This window comes from Abramis brama, assembly GCF_963993115.1.
Source record: "Abramis brama genome assembly, chromosome: 19".
Taxonomy (NCBI): Eukaryota; Metazoa; Chordata; class Actinopteri; order Cypriniformes; family Leuciscidae; genus Abramis; species Abramis brama.
In genome coordinates, this window is record NC_139981.1 from 30,195,167 (window position 1) to 30,216,719 (window position 21,553).

Genomic DNA, 21,553 nt, shown 5'->3' on the forward strand with positions numbered 1-21,553 from the left:
CACCAAACACAATTGGCACAATGCCTGACATGTAATTGCAGAAGAGATCTCAAACAAACAGCTATTATTGTGTGATTTGCATAATTTTTTGATTATTTATCTGTTTGATGGTGTCCTGCATCTCGATTGTGTGCATGTACACAATTTGTGTGCCATATCTTTAACCCTGCTGACACAAGTGAATTCTTTCAACAATGCTTTATGCTGGCGGAGGATAGCAGGATTTCCAGAATTGCTGCAGGCCATGAACCTCTTTCTTTCTTTGTTTATATAGCACTGCTAAATGCAACCCGAGGTTGCCCAAAGTTGCATTAAAATAAAAAAGAATAAAATATAAAACATACATAGTAACAAATCTCACACCACAGACACCACATTGAGGTTACCTGTTATAAGCGGTCAATGATAAATGCGCCTTGAGCAAGTTCCTGAAATCTGAAATCGGTCCCATACCAGCGAAAGCGCGATCACCTTTATGAAGGCGTTTAGTCCCTGGTACGAGTATAAGTATTTGATTTTCTGAACGCAATGCTCTAGGGGGATTATAAGGAATCAAAAGTTTTGCAAGGTACCCGGGGGCCTGATTATTTAGAGACTTGTATACAAACATTACAATCTTATTTTTGACTCTAAGATGAAGTAGGAGTGTGTGATCCGGAGATCTTATGCAATGCCACAGGAGAAGCTCTGAGAGTGATGAGAGGAGGGATGGAGGAAGAGGAGGATGGCCTGTTGCCAGCAGGTTTCTCTGCTGATGAATGCACAGGATGCCTTTCATATTCATATAATCAAATCACATTTGCACTAGTCTAGTACATGACACAAAATAATCAGAGTCAGAAGACAATGATAAATGGTGGGGGTGCACCCATTATGAAACTTGAGGCAGATACTGATGGCTAATCATTTATTTTACCACTCTTATGCATTAGGGGTTAGCAATATACCGGCTGAAACTACAGAGGTGGGCAATACAACTGATTTCAGTGATATAGTGGTATAAACTGTTCAACTGTTCCAAATGAATTCAAATGTGTAATGCATTAGATATTAATGTATTTTTGGTAATGCTTAAAAATGTGTACATTGTTATATATATGGTTATGGACCAAAAATAAGAATATAGGGTCTCATTCATGAAACATTCGTAAATATACGAGTAAATATGTGAGTGATTTGCGCGTAAAGAGACATTCCCAAAAATTCTTCTCCTGATTCACAAATACTTCGTAAACGTCAGATTTGATAGTGAAATGTGTGTGTGGGTTAATGAATTCCAATCAGTCGTAAATGGGACGCGCGTGCACGCTCATCTCTCAATTACCATAAATCCCGCACATAAAAACCGATTGACAAATATATATGGGCATCATATTATGACACGAAACGAAGGATTTCAACATGTCTTCTCAAAAGTGAATGAAGCAGAGAAATTTCTCAGATGCAGAAATTGAAGTTTTATTATCAGAAGTTCATTCAAAACGCCACATTTTATTTTCAAGCGTACATAGTGGCGTATCAGGTCCTAAAAAAAAGGATTTTTTAGGTAATAATGCTTTTACCTAAATGCTTTAGGTAAAAATGCTTGGCAGAATATTACAGATGCAGTTAATGGAGTTTCATCTGTTAATCGAACAGTCCCAGAAGTGAAAAGAAAATGGTTCGACATGAAGCTTGACTGCAACACTTGTGACTTGCGGACTTGTAAAAAAATAATAATAATAAAAATAAAAATAAAGAAAATGAATAAACAGCTTGAATATAAAAAATAAAAAAAAGACTTGCGGACTTGTGTTCCGTTTGCAGATGCTATTACTGGCTCTCGTAATAAAAGTAAAAAGAAAAAACGTATGTAATTACTATATATAATATTTTTTCAAAATGCTGTGTAAATATGTACCCGATTAAGGTGAATTAAAATGCAGCCTCATTAATGAGCAAAACGTTCTGATGTTAAACGCACTACTTACACGCGTAGCTAGGAGCAGGTGTAGATTTCTTTCGTACCAACTAACATTTTGAAAATACAAACATTTTAATGAATCCGAAAATTTACGCCAGAACCACTTTACATACGATTTACACAAAAATTCGTTCTGCTCGTGTTTCATGAATGAGACCCATTGTGTTTTGACATATTACTCCATAGAGCAGGGATGGGCAACTTCGGTCCTGGAGGGCCACTGTCCTACAGAGTTTAGCTTCAACCCTAATCAAACACACCTGATCAAGCTAATCAAGGTCCTCAGGATTACTAGAAAATTACAGGCAGGTGATTTTTTCAGGGTTGGAGCTAAACTCTGTAGGACAGTGGCCCTCCAGGACCGAAGTTGCCCATCCCTGCCATAGAGACTAGGGTGAGATTTTTTTTAAGACATTTTATACTTTTATTCAGCAACGATGCATTCAATTGATAAAAAGTGACAGTAAAAACTAGTACATTGTTACAAAAATAGTTCTATCAATTTCTTGTTACAAAAAGATTTCTATTTCTATTCCAAATAAATGCTGTTCTTTCCCCGAAAAAAAGTATCAATCCTTTGTAATTATTTTGATTGTAATAATATTTCACAATACTACTTTTGTACTGTATTTTTGATGAAATGAATGCAGCTTTGGTGAGCAGAAGAGACTCATTAAAGAAGCATTAAAAAAACCTTACTGACCCCAAATTTCTGAACAGTAGAGAAATGTCCACTAGCAGCACCAAAACTGCTCCAGTACTATTAGGAGCGCACTATTGTGACTCTCTTTAGCTTAAGTGATGCAAATCACTAATAATTAAGCATCTCTGAGCCATTAAGATAATTGCAAGCTAAACTGTTACTATTATCACAGGGAACGCACTGTATCTCTGGTGTGCGTTTGAACTGGATTCGTCACAGACTAGCGCTGTGATGAGTGACACCTGTGAGACTGAGTACTGGTGCAAGTTATATCAAGTATTCTCAGATTTGTCTAGGCGCTATTTCGTTTGTCAAATTGCAAAATTACTGTAATGATGCTTGACAAACCATAGATTTTATAATTAATTTTTTGAAAATCACCCAGCATAAACGTGTATTATAGTATGTTCCCTCTGATTTGTAACATTTCATTTACATTGCCTCAGATATGAGGTCATTATACCCCAGTATTTTATTTCTATTGGCCAGTCAGAACACACATACTAAAGTAAGGCTCTTGCAGAACCTTTACACTAAATCTAGCAACAAGCCAAAGATTTGCACCCCTACGCTCATGCTGAAAAATTCTCACTATTAACTTGTTGCTTATTAGCATGCATATTACTAGGATATTATTAGTACTTATGAAGCACATATTAATGCCTTATTCTGTATGAACATATTCTACATTCCAGTACCTAAACTTAACTACCTACCAAGTAATTAGGAGTTTATTGAGGAACAAGTCATAGTTAATAGTGAGAACTGGACCCTAAACTAAAGTGTGACCAAAATATCTGCCCTGAATTAAGCCTAAAGCATGATGGGCCAGTCTGCGATCACAGGTTTAAGACAAATATTGTTATTTGTCGTTAATGACGGGTGGACAAAAATTATAAAGGTTGAATGGATGGCAAAAAACAGAGAGCAAGAAAACATGAGAACGGCATAAAAAGGACTGCAACATGATAGGGCTGGGTGATATGGCTCAGTATTTTTGGCTAAATGGCGATATACAGAGCATATCTCTATATTTTATACTTTTTCTATTTGGATAATAAAAATTATCTGTACTTATTTAAAAAAAACATCCTGCCCAAAATGGTCCGACAAACAATGTTCATACTGAAGGCTATGAATACAAATATAGAGAATGTATATATATCTAGGCTGTGCTATTATGTGCAAAAAAAGGGTTAAAATAACATTACATTATATTGTAACAACATTACAATCTAACAAACAAAAATAATGTGTTTTAAAGAAAATGTTTGAATCACTAAATTAAAAATGAAAATAAAAACAAAAGCACAGATTACATGTAAACTGGTAAGAGGAACACATTTACTCATTTGACCTTCGTAATTATATTAGCCTACATTTGATTACCCCATTACAATAGTCACTTTACAGATGCTGCTATCCCAAAAACATACTTGTAGGCTTAAAATTCTACAAATGGCACATTTAATCTCCAACAACAAATATTTTGGCAAAATGTAGCTATATTTTAGTCAGAATTATGGCGCTCCAATTCTATTGCACTTTGTCTGTTTGGCACGCATGTGCGCAGTGGCGCTCATTCACTGAAGTGTGTGAAGTTTAGCGGAAACTCGCTTACATAAGGCTCATCCACTCCTGACAGCAAAAATGGAGATATTTGTATGACTTTCTAACATTTACGGATGGAGAATCTACCCGTGAAACGCAAGTTATGCAGTGAGGAAGTTATGCAGTGAGGAAGTTATGCAGTGAGGAAGTTATGCAGTGAGGAAAACACCACATCTCAAATGCATTAAACCATATCTGACGGGGCAAGCCGCGTTAACCTATACACGCTAACTATATCGTACAAGTTATTTTGAAGCCCTTAATATAAAGCATGTCTCATGTTTAGGAAGAATTGAATTATGCACTTTCCACACAGCAACTCATCCTGTGTACTAATATCAAACTACAGTATATCGATATAAACGGCATTGCCTCGTCCTTTACTGTTTATAAAAACATATACATAGATTTACTGTACAAAGTCGCTATACCGCCCAGCCCTACCACACTGCCACTGCCCACACAAACTTTAGCAGCACACAAATGTCAAATGTCTCACGGAGGACCTATTCGATTATCTCAATCTCAAAGCTGTCACAGCTCCTGCAAATCAAACCGGTATGTGACAGACACTGGAGCTGCAGAACCCACAGGGAAGCGTTTATCTCTCTCTCTCGGTCTCTTATGCACATACATACAATACAAATGACACAGAACACTTGCCATTTAGTCCGCAGTAATTATTGCATAATGAGCCGTGCCTTTCCTCGAGTCCTGCAGATGGAAAACAGGGCTGAGCGCTGGAAGAAAAGCCCTTATGAATGTGGGATTACTAGACCTCTGGCAGGAACATGAGTTGCCTATCGCTAGAATCACAATTCGCTTGAACTTTTTTTCAGGCTGGGGAAAAACAACACATTGATTTCTGTAAAAAATATTTGCTGTGTAAGACATTTAAGAAAAACTATATTATAAAATAAATGTATTATAATGGGTTTATGTGAACAGTTTTCACTTAAACTTAAGTTCATTTAAATTAAAAGTTATGATATAATTTTTTTTTACTATTCTGTAAGCGTTAATAAACAATGAATAAAACTATATAATATTTGCTGTTAATGACTTGCTTTCAATTATTAAGTTGAATGGCTATAATTACTTATTTTTAGCCCGGAAATTTGGAAAATAATATCGATCCAGCACTTAGAAAAAGTTAAATAATAAAATTACTAGAGGTTGACCGATTGATCGGTTTTGCGTATTAATCGGCAATAATCCATATCAATAGTTTTTCCGGGTCGAGTCCATTGTTGAAGATGCTGAGAAGCACGGCTGCACAATATATCTAAATTATTGAAATATCGCAAATGTATATATCGCGATATGCATATCGCAACAGCTTGCAATAATTGAGGTCATGAACAAAAGACAAAGAGAAAATCACTCACTGCTCTTGACTGAATAACCTTTGTAGCTTTAATAAGAATCAGTATATATTTAATTCAACCAGTGAAAACTAAGCAGTGTTTTATTTTTACATTTGATTATTCATCTGTTGTTAAATAACCCTAATGTAGGATAACCTGAAACCCTAAACCCAGTGGTTTACACTGATGTTAAAACAACACTTCTTATGCTACAGTAAAACACTGCTGTTCACTTTCAGAAGCTGTATGGATGTTTTCTTGTCACAAAAAGAATGTGAAACACGTATGCAGATTATAGCATTTTAAATATATTTTAAAGATAATTTAAATTTTACACACTTTAAGCATTATCGTATCGCATTATTTAATGAGTTATCGCATATCGCACTTTTCTTCAATATCGTGCAGCCCTACTGAGAAGTGTCTGCTGTCATTATACAACATGAGAGCGGCCCGTAGAGGCCTTGTGGTGTTTGTTTTGACAAGTGAGAGCGGGACACTTCAGATGTGCAGAACTGTTCAAAACAGACAGAAGAAACAGTGTGAAAACAGTACATGTTTTCATATCATTATAAAGCAATTCATTTGTTGACTAGATGCTGCATTAGAGAAAGAACAGCATGTTTAACATCAAGGCTGAGAGGACTCTAACATTAGCAGAACCTCAAACAATTAAAACAGAGTGAAAAGAATATACGCAAGGCCGACCCAAATGTTTAATGTCACGATTGATACCATCTGTTTGCATTAGTTTATATCCAGCTGGGCATTTTTATGCATTTGTTTGTAAGTAAATTTGCATATTTAAAGCTAGTGACATGAGAAAAGCAAACTGATAATATTAATGCAGCCAACAGAAACAAATCAGAAATGCATCCGATTTCAGTTCTTTTTTTATCTTCACTGTACATAGAGTATGTATAGATATTTAAAGATGATCATCTTTAAGCATGACAGGACTTATATGAAATGGTAATACTACAATAAGAGTCCATCTGTAACATTAAGGTTAATAAATGCTATAAGTATTGTTCATTATTCAACATTTAGCCTACTAATACATTTTTACATTTTAGAGTTTATGTTACCATTAGTTAATGCACTATGAACTAACATGAATGATCAAGGTATAATTAATATGTTAATACTTAATATTAACATTTATATAGTTTATATATTCATTTAATTTAATAAGTACAGTACACTTTCATGGATCAGCACTTTTTTTTATTTTTGTAATATTGATCAGCACTAGTTTTCTTGGAGTGTTTTGATTGTTTTCATTCAGAATCCATGTTAAAAACTATCGGCCAGTGCCAGACCAAACTAGTTTTTGATATTGGTAAAATCCACTATTGTTTGACCTCTTACAGGAACTGTAGTCTTAAAAAACAGGAAACAAACAGGGTGCATTCAGGTAATCCGAGAGTTTTTATTTTTTCTTCTAAGATTGTGTAATGATAGTTGCCCAACACACATCACATTGTGTCTTTTTTTTGTATTATAAAGACCTTATCACATGGCCAAAACATTTATTTTAACAAACACATTACTGTAATGGCACAAGAAATCTACAAGTCTTTAGCCAACATGAAACAGATGAACTAGGTCAATAAGTACAAACAATATTCAAAAATAGCAACAAACGTCTCCTGAGGCATCTCCATAGCAAGATCATAATGTGACTATTGTGGGCAATCCACAGCAAACACCCAGCGCTTTTGAAGAGCACATGCAATAACCTCGAGGCTCCTAAACAGATGACAAGAAAGAGGGTTTTAAAGCATTGTGCATGGTTCTTAGGGCAAGCGGATTAAAATAGTCTATTAAAACGATAAGTGGTCACACAGTTGTGTGCTGTGATGATCGTACACTCTCACAGCCAAGGCAATCTATGTCCTGACACATGCTCTATAGCTGCACCTACAGTAACCACTACACAGGACAGACTCATCAAGGCCCGAAACACTCAAACAAGATTCTGAGCTGCGTTCAGTGTTTGGGGTCATACGAGATTGTTTTCATATAGCCCAGGCTAATCATCCAAATTACGGCCCAATGACCTGCATGTGCCGGTAAACCAAACAGGACTGACTGAACGGTCTTTAGTCAGGGCATAAGGTCAGGAGGTAAAGCTCCTATTTCACATATGATACTGCAGGGCTCGAGCAGAGCATGAAAGACGCTCGGGACAGATGACGGAACGGTCACTGTCCTGATCGGGCCAGTGCTGCATCGCCACGAAAGTTTATCAATTACACGGTTTTAAGCCTTGCCAATTGAAATATTGGAAAAGTGCGCGCCCAGAAAGCCGCATCTCAGACAGTGTGCGAATACTGAATTGTGCTCTTTCACATCTTCTTGCGCTTGAATGGACAAATTCACACAAAATTATGTTAAAATGCCCATTTTGGCGAGTATACCAGCAAACATAGTCGGTTATGTTCTAACGTAAATAGTTGAGAAATAAAACGCATGCGAATGAGTATCTTGGGTCCGTACATTAGATCTTAAAGTGACAGCAGCCTAATATACCTGCAGCTGTCTGTTTGCCATAACGCATTGCTATGGGTTGTCTTGCTTCGGACTTGACTGACAATGTGAGCTTCATGCTTTCTAACCTTAAATCAACTTTTTTTGTTGTTGCAATTATTCTGCTTACTGTACATATAAGGCTACGTCTACATTAATCCGGATACATTTGAAAACGGCGTTTTCGTTTTTAAACGCTCTCCGTCCACACTAGCGTTTTCGGACGTTTCAGTGTGGATGAGAAACTTTTGAAAAACGCTAAATTCACCTTTACTGCGCATGTGTAAAACCCCACAAAAGCTCACTGATATGATTCAGATGGAAAAATAAATAATGAAGTTATCGCGCAATTCTTCTGACAGGATAATTTTATTTAGTAAAATATCTCACCATTCACTGATGCGTCCAGGTCGCACGCAGACACCATATGTTTGGTCTAAAACGCGACTGTTCTTATGTATTACCGCAGGACAGCAAATGTGAGTAAATTCTGTCATCTTTGCAGGACTGTGATATGAAGAGTGTGCAATGTAGAATATTTTTAGCAACAGTGTGAAAGTGAATAGCACATAACAGGCACAATACTGGTATAAACATGAATATCTATTGGTACAATATGCGTCACATGACTAAATTTACGTCATCGTTTTTAAATCCCTCCGGTTTCACAGTCCACACTACAACGCGAAAACGGCGTTTTCAAATGTATACGCTTTGGAGTGCGTTTTCAAAAAGCTTCGTTTTCATTAATAAAAACGCCGTCTCAGTGTGGACGGAAGGCCAAAACGGAGAGAAAAAGATGCGTTTTCAAACGAAAACGTATTAGTGTGGACATGGCCTAAAGTACAAGTTTATATCAGTAGTCCCATATTCAAAATTGTGACTACATGGTCTGTTTTTAAATGTCTACCATTGTAACGTTTCCATCTACCAATGTCTTTATACAATGTGTGTGTGTGTGTGTGTGTGTGTGTGTGTGTGTGTGTGTGTGTGTGTGTGTGTGTGTGTGTGTGTGTGTGTGTGTGTGTGTACACCTGTTTTTCTATCCCGGTGGGGACTTCAACCTGAATGCACACAGACTCATGGGGACTCGTGTCACAGTGGGGACCTAAATTGAGATCCCCTTGGGTACACAAGCTTATAAATCATACAGAATGAGTTTTTTTGGAAATGTAAAAATGCAGAAAGTTTTCTGTGATGGGTAGGTTTAGGGGTATGGTTAGTGTAAGGAGATAGAATATAGTTTGTAGAGTATAAAAACCATTAAGTCTATGGAGAGACCCCACAGAGATAGTGAACCAGACGTGTGTGTGTGTGTGTGTGTGTGTGTGTGTGTGTGTGTGTGTGTGTGTGTGTGTGTGTGTGTGTGTGTGAGTGTGTGTATGTATTAGTGTTAATTTTGTCAGCTATTTTTCAATTGAGTCTTCGTCCTGTCAAATGTACCTTTTAGTTTTCATCATATTTAGTCAGCCTTGTCCTGTTTTTGTTTGTCGACTAAATGTCTGAGCATTTTAGTCTAGTTTAAAAGTCTAGCCAATTAAAGTTTAGTCACATTTTTGTCATGCTGCATAATGTTTAAACTGATAATCCCGATTATTTGGCTCAAAATTATAATCAATTCAAATAAATAGAAATGTATTTGTACATTTCATCAGCACTATTGCACTTTCACCTATAAGCACAAATCAAGAGAATGTCAACACATACGCATGTTGTTGTTCTAGTTTCCTGATTTATTATAGGCTATTTATCATATAGGCCCACTAGTAAAACAAGTAACTTCTCTCAAAAATTAAACATTCCTAGTAATCCAATAATTCTAAAAACAGCAAAAAAGACTGTATTGTCACACAGAGTAAGTGCATTTATTCAGCAACCATAATCGCAAATATAGTTGAGAGATCCATTTTAGCGGATTTATTACAGGTCATCACTGAGAAGGTTTGATCGCAGATTTAGTTATAGCAAACATTGCAAGTGAAAGCTTCTTCCGCAGAGTAGAGAGAGCAAACACTCATGGTTGCCAAACTGCTAATATTAATTAAAACTCAGGGTAGAAAACGTGTTCTTTAACAGAAAAGCTCTGGTTTGGGGATTTAAATTCTTGATATCTGGCAACTCCAAGCATGAAAGCTCTTAGCGGCTTGTTAAATACAGTCTGTAATGTTTTTTCTCCTCTTTTATTTGACAAAAACAAAGAGTGGTTTTGGTCAAGTTTTAATTTTTTTTAAACTATTTTAGTCTCGTCTTTTTCATCCATGATATCATGTTGATATAGTCCCAGTTATCATTTAATCACGTTGGTATCATCTAGTAGTCATTAGCCCTGTTCGCACTGGATTAGTATTACCTGGTGACCTCTAGTCATTTGTAATAATTGCGGAGGTTGTCTGTGATCTTAATCCCGTGCGAATCGCCCATGTCTGGGATTTGTAAATTAAAAATTCCCACGCAAATGACCTACCATATTTCACCGAACCCCGAGGTCCTGTGATAATATTAGTCCCGTGCGAATCGGCATCTGTGATTTGGCGGGGTCGTATATAATGTTTTTAAGGTTTTTGTTTCCTGTGCGCTTTTTTATCCATCTTTCGCGAACAATGGAGGCTGCGTTGGAGTGTTTTGATAGTATTTGGGGTGCTGGGTCATATTGCTATACACCATACAACTATATAATTTGCAGAAAGAGAAAGCTGAAAATCATCAGAAGAGCGAAAACAAAAAGAATGATTAGATGGAGATGGATGACATATATGGCAGCATGAAGTAAGGAACATTCTTCTGTTTATGATATATCATACAGCTAGACCTATAACGAGAAGACATGTCCAAGCAATAGCCTATTGGGGGGGGGGGGGGGGGGGGGGTGTAGTTTCTAAATCACACGAGGTCCCCAGATAATACTAATCCAGTGCGAATAGGGCTATTGTCTTGGTTTATTCATGGAGGTTTACATACACCTTGTAGAATCTGCAAAATGTTCATTATTTAAACAAAATAAGAGGGATCATACAAAATGCATGTTTTTTTTAATTAATTATTTATTATTGTCCTGAATAAGATATTTTACATAAAAGATGTTTACATGTAGTCCACAAGACAAAAAAAATAGCTGAATTTATAAAAATGGCCCCGTTTTTAGCACAACCAGACAGTCATAAGACCCGTATAAGACTGACCCTAGAGCAGGACATCTTTATCTCCGTGTTCTTTCAGTCACACTAGACCACAGCCAGGACAACATGGATTTTTATTACAAACTCTTTTTGTTATACATTCTATTTGAATAGTACACCATTTCAGAGCACAACAAGCTGACTCTGATTGGATGCACTACATTTGAAGCCATTGTAAAATGAATACAATAATACGGTTTTGATAAATGTATACATTTATTGAACACTGGTGTATTATCATAGTGCTGCCAACTCGAGGTCTGCACGGACCACCCGAGACCCGCGGACCCGGGATCCGGGTCTATATTTGAAATGGTCAGCCGGGTCTGGGTCGGGTCCCAATCTATTACTTCGGGTCCCAGGTCTGTTTAACATTGTGTGTAATTGTTTTTTGCAATTTGCAACTTGTAAAATTAGGATAAGAAAAGTGTGAGCCGGGAAATAAGGTAAAAAAAAACAACAACAAAAAACACAAATTGCGCTAAAAAGCTCTTCAGGTTGCTCCAGGCAGTGAACGCGAACATGCAGTCTCAAGCGCGTCATGTTTCTATGGCAACCAGAGCTTCTGTAGTGACACAATGACTTTACCAATTGACGATTGGCTCTTTTACTTAAAGGCGGGACTTATTCCGCCAAACCGCGCTTTACACTTTCTCCCATTTTTGTGATAATATGAGTGAACCGTCTTGTTTAATCTTAAAGTTTTGGTGGTCAGATTCGTCGCAGAGAGCACAGACATAACAGCAAATAAATAATGCTAACGTCAGCCGCCATGGCACTGAGTGGATTAAGCTTGGAATAACGAGAGGAATAACATGGATAGAACTTTCTTGTCGTCGGAGGATCGTAATGCATCACAGTCAGTCAGGTACAAGGAAGGGAGGCGACGGCTACTAAAATCAGTTACAAAAAAAAGGGTGTATTTGTACTTGTAGGGTGGAATATGTGACAATAGGGTCTGTGTCTTCCCAGGTCCAGCTTTTGAAATAATAGACGGGTCCAGATCGGTTCCGGGTAGTACATTTATGTCATTTCTCGGATCTGCACGGGTCTGGGTCCAGCTTTTGAAATAAGAGACGGGTCCGGGTCGGTTCCGTGTAGCACATCACGGGTCTCTTTCTCTCTAATTTTTGGACCCATGTAGACCTCTACCTAGTGTTGCTTTCGTCAACGAAAATTATGACGAAATATTGTCGTCAACGAACCGTTATCACCTGACGAAAACGAGACGAGACTAGACGTAAATGCATGGTCATGTGACGATGACTAAAATACATGTATAATGCAATATCGTTGACGAATAAAAACGAGACTAAATGTGGTTTAAAAAATAAAAACTATGCTAAAATGTCTCTTCATTTTCGTTGACCAAAACGAGACGAGACGAAATGTAACGTCACGACGAATGAGAGAGTTGTGCGTGAACCCATAGCTTTGTCGGCTTTAAATTCTGGATTGCGATCTGGTCACCCGATTATCAGCGAATTTAACCATATATTACTCCATTAGTTATTCTATTAAAATGTCTCATTGATATATTTGACACATTCATAATCATTACTTTTGCTGGTTCTTTGTGACAGCTGTTATGTGCGTTATTGGCAGCGTCTCTTGTTACATGAACACGTCACCGCATTAGCGCCAGAACATGGAGATTTTATTTTAGAGTATAATCGCACAACCTATTCGATATTTTATAATTAAATAAACTAATCGAATATCCAAAAATCGTGACTCATCCCTGCATGGAATCTCTTGTTTCTTTTCCCAAATCTTCACTCACGTCACGTCTCACCCATTTTCTAAAGGTAGCCTATTATAAACGTTTCTTGGTTCACTTTTAATTAAGCCTATTATATTCGTATTCTTTACTGTGGTAAAGTAGAAAAACGCTGTAGGACAGATAGCCTACATTTGTACTTGCATGTCAAATTCTTTTTAACACAGTTTGTGCTTGTTATATTAGACATTGGGCGCGAGTTTAGTTGTAAAGCGCGTTTGACACGTGTGGGTGATTTTTAGTTTCACTTTCTCTGGCAGCGCAATCTCAAACACAGCCTAAATATCTCGCCCTTGTGGAGGATAAAATTCGCTCTTCAAACCAATTTACATCAAGTAGAAAACACGAAGATATCATAAAGAGATCGATATCTTCGTGTTTTCCTGCTCGTGTCCCACATCCCGCTCAAAGCGCAGAGTGCATCGCGTCTTTGTGTGGAAATATAAAACGAGGTTTTTTTTTTATTTTTTATAACCCCCCGAATATTAAAATTTAATATTATTTTTTAATAATAATACCGCGGTGGTAAAAAAAACCTGCCACCGTCACAGCCCTAAATATAGGCCTACTAAATAGCCTATAATAAGATAGCCTTGTTTGAAATTATATATTGACTGGGTTAAATAGAATCGCATTACTAAAAAGAGACTAAAATACAATTTTCATTGACTAAAACTAGACTAAAATGTCATCAGTTTTCGTCGACTAAAACTAGACTAAAATGTCATCAGTTTTCATTGACTAAAACTAGACTAAAATGTCATCAGTTTTCGTCGACTAAAACTTGACTAGACTAAAAAGAGTATGAATGTGACTAAAACTAATAAAAACTAAAATGACAGCCTGACACAAAGACTAGACTAAAACTAAAATTAAAACAGGCCGCCAAAAACAACACTACCTCTACCACCAACCTGCTACCATTTTATAAAAGCAACAAGCTAAGCGAGGCTGTATTTTGCTTTAACAAATACTGTTATACCATGGTCTGTCTGAATATTCGATTCTGATTGGCTGAAAGGTGTGCAATAAAACCGTTTAAATGCACAGGTAGTTTCAAGTCAACTGAATCATTGTTCTATATTAATGCGCTGTTTTCATTGAAGCACACATACGCATATGTCACTCCCACACAGAGCGGAGATCACGCTGGACACACACAGAAACATTCAGGAGCACAGAAACTTATCAACGCTGCCCCATCACTTTTAGTAATAAAATAGCCTTGCTACTGAATCGCTACATTATATTTCTCAGCAACGAGGGGGTTACATCGCTATTTTGAAGAAATCAAACTCACAGCTTCATTGTTAATAGAGAGAGAAACAGATGCAGGTATGAATCAATCTCTCTCGCTCTCATTAAAATCATTTAATGCACAGCTAGCCCTTATCCATTATCCATTATTATCCATTACTTAAACCAAATTTTACAAAATGCAAAAACAAATTTTAAAACGTTCCGTCTCAAAAATGCATTAACTACATATTGAATATTAACCTAAAGCATTAATAATTAAATAAACTATTATATTTAAAAAGGTATGCAGCTGAAATAAAGGAGCTGAAATGCAGTTTGACCTCTGCACACCAAAACTGCAATAAGCATTTGTTATACTGTGCGTTTCATATTTCCCCAAGCAATATCTTAGAACAAGTAATTGTAAGAAAGTCAGAATGATGGTTCAGTGACAGTGTTGTATGCCTCACACAATGAGCAGTGTTTCTCCTGCCTGCACATCTGTATGGTACACTGAGATCATGCTGCTGCAGGCAACCACCGCGTGATGCACAATGTTCTTCACTAAACTGTGAAAATGTATGCAAGCACTCATTCAGAGCCTGTTCAAATATGTCATCTCGAAACTTACGTAATCCACTTATGTTGAAAAAATAGAACAGAGATAACCAAGAAATGATCTACTTGCGCACACTGCCACAATGCATGCACAAATCAATTATACATGTATGCATGGTGTCGTCTGCATTCTGTCTCTTCTTGTATCAACTTTTAGTCCATTACATCAATTAAGTCTTTCATTCTAATTCATAATGAATATTACTTCTGCCTACATGCCTATTCAAAACACTAGTAACCTTAACAGTGCCGGTACTTTGAGTATACATTCACTATAATTAAAAACAAAAGGGATAAAAAGACCAGCCTAATTTGATAAAATGATTATTTTTAAATGTAGCAGAGTGTTAAATTAGTATATTTCTTCTGCTGCCATCATGAAATTAAGTTAATAAAAATGTTAAATTTCACTGGTACACACAGATTTTCGCCATCCAAACTGGCATCATGGCAGATACTGAAGTAAAATCACTCTCTTTAATGGAATTCCTAGACAAAGACTGAGCTAGTTTGGCTTAGTTCTCACACAAAGACAGGAAAAGGGAGATCTCCATGCTTCCTCTGTTTGTTTGCCATGTGGACATACAGAGACAGTGCCAGACCACCAGAATCAGTGTTGCCTGGGCCAGAAACAAACACACAGACATTGTTCTGATGCGTGCTTATGTTTGGCACCCCGTATAGAAAGGTGAATAATACGCATTGGTATTGGTCAAGTATTGGTCAAGGCTCCACAAGAATGCTCATGACGCATTATTCAACCCAGAGTATTTTTAGATACAGCGTGGTTAATCGAGACCATTGTTGCAGCGTGTAGATGCACAACTCTAAAACTAAAACACATTGCAACAATCACTGCAGTAATTGCTTTTACCACAAGAGAAAACATTTCGAACCAAACTGGTATTTCACATTATAGTAATAAGAACAACAACTATAAAGAGCAACTCTTCTCAAAACAGAGCATAATTTATGAAAACACAGGCACTAACAACAGTCTTGAGGAACTGCCTTCCTCAGGGTATTCCTGAAAGTTTAGGTGCAGGTCGAGAAGTCACACAATGGGGCTCAGCTCTAGGCCTCAGACTTCTGCCACCACAGCTCAAAACCACTGATGAGCATCACAGATGAATTATGACAAAGTGCTTTGGTGTTTATATTGTTATATGTTGTAGATGGTTGTAGGAGTGCATATTTTATCTCCAGCAGTTATATACAGTAGTCAACATTTAAAGTGGATCAAAACCTTGAATTTTGAACAATACCCGTTCATGTCTTAGAACAACTTTGAACTTTTTTGATCCACTTCAAATGTTGACTAGTGTATATACACACATACATACACACCGGCCACTTTATTAGGTACACCTTGCTAGTACCGTGTTGCCTTCATACCGTGTTGCCTCTGAGATTTTGCTTATTTGCATATTGTCCTGATCGCATCACACAGTTGCTGCAGATTTATCGCTGCACATCCATGTTGTGAATCTCCCGTTCCTCCACATCCCAAAGCTGCTCTAGTGGATTGAGATCTGTGACTGTGGAGGCCATTTGAGTAAAGTGAACATGTTCAAGAAACCAGTTTGAGCTGATTCAAGCTTTGTGACGTGCGTTTAGTCATGCGTGCGTGCAGTAGCAGTCCCATTAGAAGACTGTACACTGTGGTTATAAAGAGATGGACATGATCAGCAACAATCCTCAGGTGTGCTGTGGTGTTTGAACAAAGCTCAATTGGTACTAAGGGGCCAAAAGTGTGCCAAGAAAATACCATTAAACCATTACACCACCAGCAGCCTGAACCGCTGATACAAGGCAGGATGGATTCATGCTTTCATGTTGTTTATGCCAAATTACGACCATCTGAATGTTGCAGCAGAAATCAAGACTCATCAGACCAGGCAACATTTCTCCAATCTTCTATAGTCCAATTTTGGTGAGTCTGTGGAAACTGTAGCCTCAGTTTGCTGTTCTCATCTGACAGGAGTGTCACCAGTGTGTTTTCTGCTGCTGTAGCTCTTGCTTCAAGGTTCGACATGTTGTGTGTTCAGTGGTTTTAACAAGTGGTTATTTTAGTTAATGTTGCCTTCCTATCAGCTGAACCAGTCTGGTCATTCTCCTCTGACCTCTGACATCAAGGCATTTTCACCCACAGAACTGGATATTTTCTCTTTTACGAATCATTCTCTGTAAACTTTAGAGATGGTTGTGTGTGAAAATCCCAGTAGATACTCACAAAATACTTTTACAAAATACTTACACCTGCCCATCTGGTACCAACAACCAAACCACGCTCAAAGTCACTTAAATCACCTTTCTTCCGCATTCTGATGCTCAGTTTGAACTTCAGCAGATCGTCTTGATTGTGTACATTCCTCAGTTCCCATGTGATTGGCTGATTAGATATTTGCATTAACAAGCAGTTGAACAGGTATACCTAATAAAGTGGCTGGTGAGTGTGTGTGTGTACTGTATATACACATACTTTTTGTATTCTAATAAATGAAATAGTTTGGTCTCCTCTCCTTGCAACCCTTCATTAAGGAAAATTACATTATTTGACATTTTCATTGCGCCCCTAAAGTTTTTAAGTTAAATTTTTCGACTTACGAGCACATGTGCTCATTGGGTAAAAAAGGAAGCATGGAGCCCTGCCTGTCATTCATTCACAACAGAAGTTTTCAAACTACATTTCTAAGCGTTAACCGGTCAACTTTTTGGGAGTACTAACATGCAGTAACACAATGACGCAGTAAATTATGTATGCGGTCACAAGAGGCATTTGAAATGGATTTTAAATGACTCTCTCTCAGCTGACCACTTGTGATCAGATGACCATCTGAGATAGATAAGTTCAGGTGTAAACAGTACCTAATATAATGAAAACATCACATTAGCTGACGACGTAGAGCTGAATAAATTAAACTAAGCTTTTTAGGCATAATCCACACCAGATTCTAAGAAATGAACTGCAAGTAACAGGCTTAATTAGATTGAAGATTAGAGCGTAACTCTCTAAATTGTGAGCTGTGGCAAGGTTTCACTGTCCTACTTAGAGACACTTGCACTGCTGATCCAATTACAGTCTACGAGTTGTCATGTGCTTAAACTCCCTGCGTGGCCAGACAGAAAGGACTCTTCCTGACTGAGACTATGACAGAACAACGTGAACAGGAGTATAAAAGAGAGAAAATTAAGATCTAAAGATGAGAAACAATAATCGTCATCTCCATATAAATTCCAAAATGTATTACCAAATTTGCAGGAATAAAATGCTTTTGATATGACTGGAGTCTGCAATAAACAATCCAAGTCGCATTTCAAAAACAGCTCCATCTGGCACAATAATAGACTTAAAAATAATTCCGGGGTCATGCAAGGCTGCCCTCTAACAGTTACCACAATTAGCACCATTCACTGTGATATGTACACAACAACAGATCATTTGATCATTTCCAAGAAATCTTCAACAATGAAGAAGAACTGTGTTCGGCTATGTTCTGTTAGGAGTCGTTTCTACCTTTGATGGTGGGAAGCTTCTGCAGTTCCCGGTTCTTGCTGAGGTTGAATCGTGATGAACTCTGTCGACGCTCCTTCTTTACAATCTGTGGCCCACCTGAGTACTTAATTTTGTTGAGCTGAGTGGGAGGTGGAGTGCTGTTGCTCGGACGCTTGCTGGCTGTCTGCTGGGCCTGGGTAAAAAACACAATGTTCAGAATCAAAATGGGCACATTATCCCATTCTATGCAATTTCAGCACTTTTGGTCACAGAAGGTCAGCCTCCAGTGCCTTCTCATGGAAAACACAATCGAAGAAACAAAATAATGCAACAGATAAGAAAAAGGCAATCCTGCTAGTCAGAGGCAGGGGAGACACTCATTCTGGAGAGCATTTTATTGGAGAAACATTTGGATACACCCATCAGAGCGAGAAGAGTCATCAATATTTTTGGCCTGCTTCCTCGGAAGAGAAAGACTTTGAATTTTAAATGTGTGCATCTTCTAGAAGTGAACGTCGACTTTATGAGTACCCTAGCATATAAATGGCCTCAAAAATAACACACTTGCAACTCTATTTTGATTGGTAACACTTTATTTTACAGTATCCTTGTTACATTTGTTACATGTACTTACCATAGTAATAATAGTAAATTATGCATGCTGTAGCTCAAACAGTAGAGCGTTGGCGTTTGCAACACCAAGGTCATGGGTTCGACTCCCAGGGAAAGCAAGAACTGATAAGAATGTACCTTGAAATGCAATGTAAGTCGTTTTGGATAAAAGCGTCTACCAAATGCATAAATGTTAATGTAACCCTCAACCTAACCCTATAGTAAGTACATGTAGTTGCTTAATATTACTACAGGGCTCTACAGTGCGCCCATTTCACTCGCACATGCGAGTAAATATTTCGGCGTGCGAACGTGAAAAAATATTTGGGCGCACTCGTGCGAGTGACACAGCATTTTTCTATAGAAACAGCTGCAAATACATCATCATGAGCATGGGCGTCAGTTTGGTTTGAAATGTGCTGGGGACAGAGACGCATTCGGAAGTGCATTTTCAGAAGTGCTGGGTACAATGACGCATTCATTTTTTTTCTCTCTTTCGCACAGGTTATGTTTTGAAAGACGATGTCCTGTAGCTCAGGCACTTTTCAACAGGCCCACCCAAAACTTTCAACAAAAAAAAACTTTTACTATAGCCTATTCGAATTTTGTCAATAATTATTTTAAAAAAAAATCGCCAATAAGCTCATAATTTGTGCTAAAATAGTGTTTAGTTTTAAAAAGCTGGTTATATTTTGATGTTTCTGCGCAAGTTCAGCAGACAGTGAGGTTCAGGTTTGTTCCGATCAGAGCTCGTGAGTGGAGAGCGCATTTCTGAATATTCCGCTCCGCTCGTTCATCCCAGATGTCCTGTTGCCTGGTTCGAAATCGAAAATATGTGGAATAAGGGCTGCTTCCGACTAAAAGTTTTTTTTCTAGTTGACTAGTAGGCTAGTTGTTTATTTAAGTCATTCGTGGACAAATCGCCCCTTTATATTAATTTAATTACTTATAGCCTACAGGATAATGAGCGTTTACGTAATATAGCCGCACTCAAGCGCACGACCGCACACATAAAGCTTGCCACAAAGAACCGGTAAAAGTAATGATTATGAATGCGTCTAAATACGCTGTGAATGTGAATGTGCATTATACGCCGAGTTTCGGTTCATTTATGAGACGAACTCCAGTTCACTCGCCGGCGCCTCCATGTCGTGATTCTGCTATATTTACTTATTAAATTCAGGCAATTGGTTCATGTAACATTGATTAAAATTAAGATATAATTAATACAAAACGAAATTCAATTTAAAGAAAGGCAGCTGTTCTGTTTGAGGTCTCTGTGAAAGTTTTAAAGCAGTCTTTTAGTGCCGCTTTCAGAGCGCTCACGTCCGTACCCGAGAACTGACACGTTGTTTTTTCCCTCATAAATGCGAACACGAAAAATTATAATGTTTTTTTTGTTGGGTCAGACAATGATTACCAAATTTCTCTCTCATATTGCTCCTCATAACCACCGAAAACGGTAAAAAAAAAGAAAATCGAACCAAAAGTCAAATTAATATGGACGGAAGTTAAAAGTGGTGGGTACAAAATGACTCATGACGTAATCTGGTGGGTAGGCGTCCCCCCCCGTCCCCCCCGAAATTGACGCCTATGAATGAGGAGGGGCAGAGTAGGACACTATATTACCGGGAGATCAGTTATTTAGGCCTAAATCTTCAGTAGCTAGTCTGTAGCCTCATTAAAAAAACTACAGTGCCCACACACGAACTATTTCTGAAGCCAAAAAATTATCCTTAATTTTGTATTTATTGTCAACGCAGTGTGGCAGACAGCAGACCATAGCAGGCTGTACGAGCGTGCTCATTGGCTGTCCTGCGGCAACTGCAGCAGCCTACCAGAGAGCCCCGCGTGACGTCACGCCCGATTCTGCCTATTTCTGCTGCGCAGTGTGAACGTGGTTTCTCAGCGCAAAAGCGCATCAAGAGCTCCTTAAGAAGTAGTTTGCATGTATCTACCACTGAGGACCTAATTCGGATCAGCACAGAGGGGCCCTCCCTGGAACTGTTTGATCCTACAAAATGTGCTGAAAATTGTCTGTCTGCTGGAAAGAGGTCAAGGCGACCAGGCTACAAAGCTTGGCCAAGTGACTCAGACATGATCTTCATTTCAGATAAAATGTGAAACATACATAGGGCCTACATACAATGATAAATGAAATCTACATGACGATAACATAGAATTAAATGAAAATCATTTTGTTTGAAAGTTTTGGTCTGATGTTCTTAACCTTACAATGAGCATTGTAAATTTAATTGTTGAATAATTCTAATAATAAGACTATAATGATAAACTTATACAACAAAAATGACTGTGCCCCCAAATATTTGTCTGTGCTCCTAAATTTTTTTATTTAGGTGCACCAGTGCTCTTTGTTCAAAAAGTAAGTGTAGAGCCCTGTACTAAGTACTTAAATATATAATTACACAGTAACAATGACACCTTAAAATAAAGTG

The 21,553-nt window shown here is 37.8% G+C and overlaps 1 protein-coding gene across 2 annotated transcripts in view; it reads right to left on the reverse strand.

Moving 5' to 3' along the window:
* ppp2r5d (protein phosphatase 2, regulatory subunit B', delta) overlaps positions 1 to 21,553 on the reverse strand; it is a 50,120-nt gene that overhangs the window by 24,062 nt on the left and 4,505 nt on the right. For both annotated transcript variants that reach the window (XM_084093405.1, XM_084093404.1), the window contains exon 3: positions 18,507 to 18,678. In XM_084093405.1, coding sequence (XP_083949531.1) covers positions 18,507 to 18,678 — 172 coding nt within the window. The remainder of the gene's footprint in view (positions 1 to 18,506; positions 18,679 to 21,553) is intronic.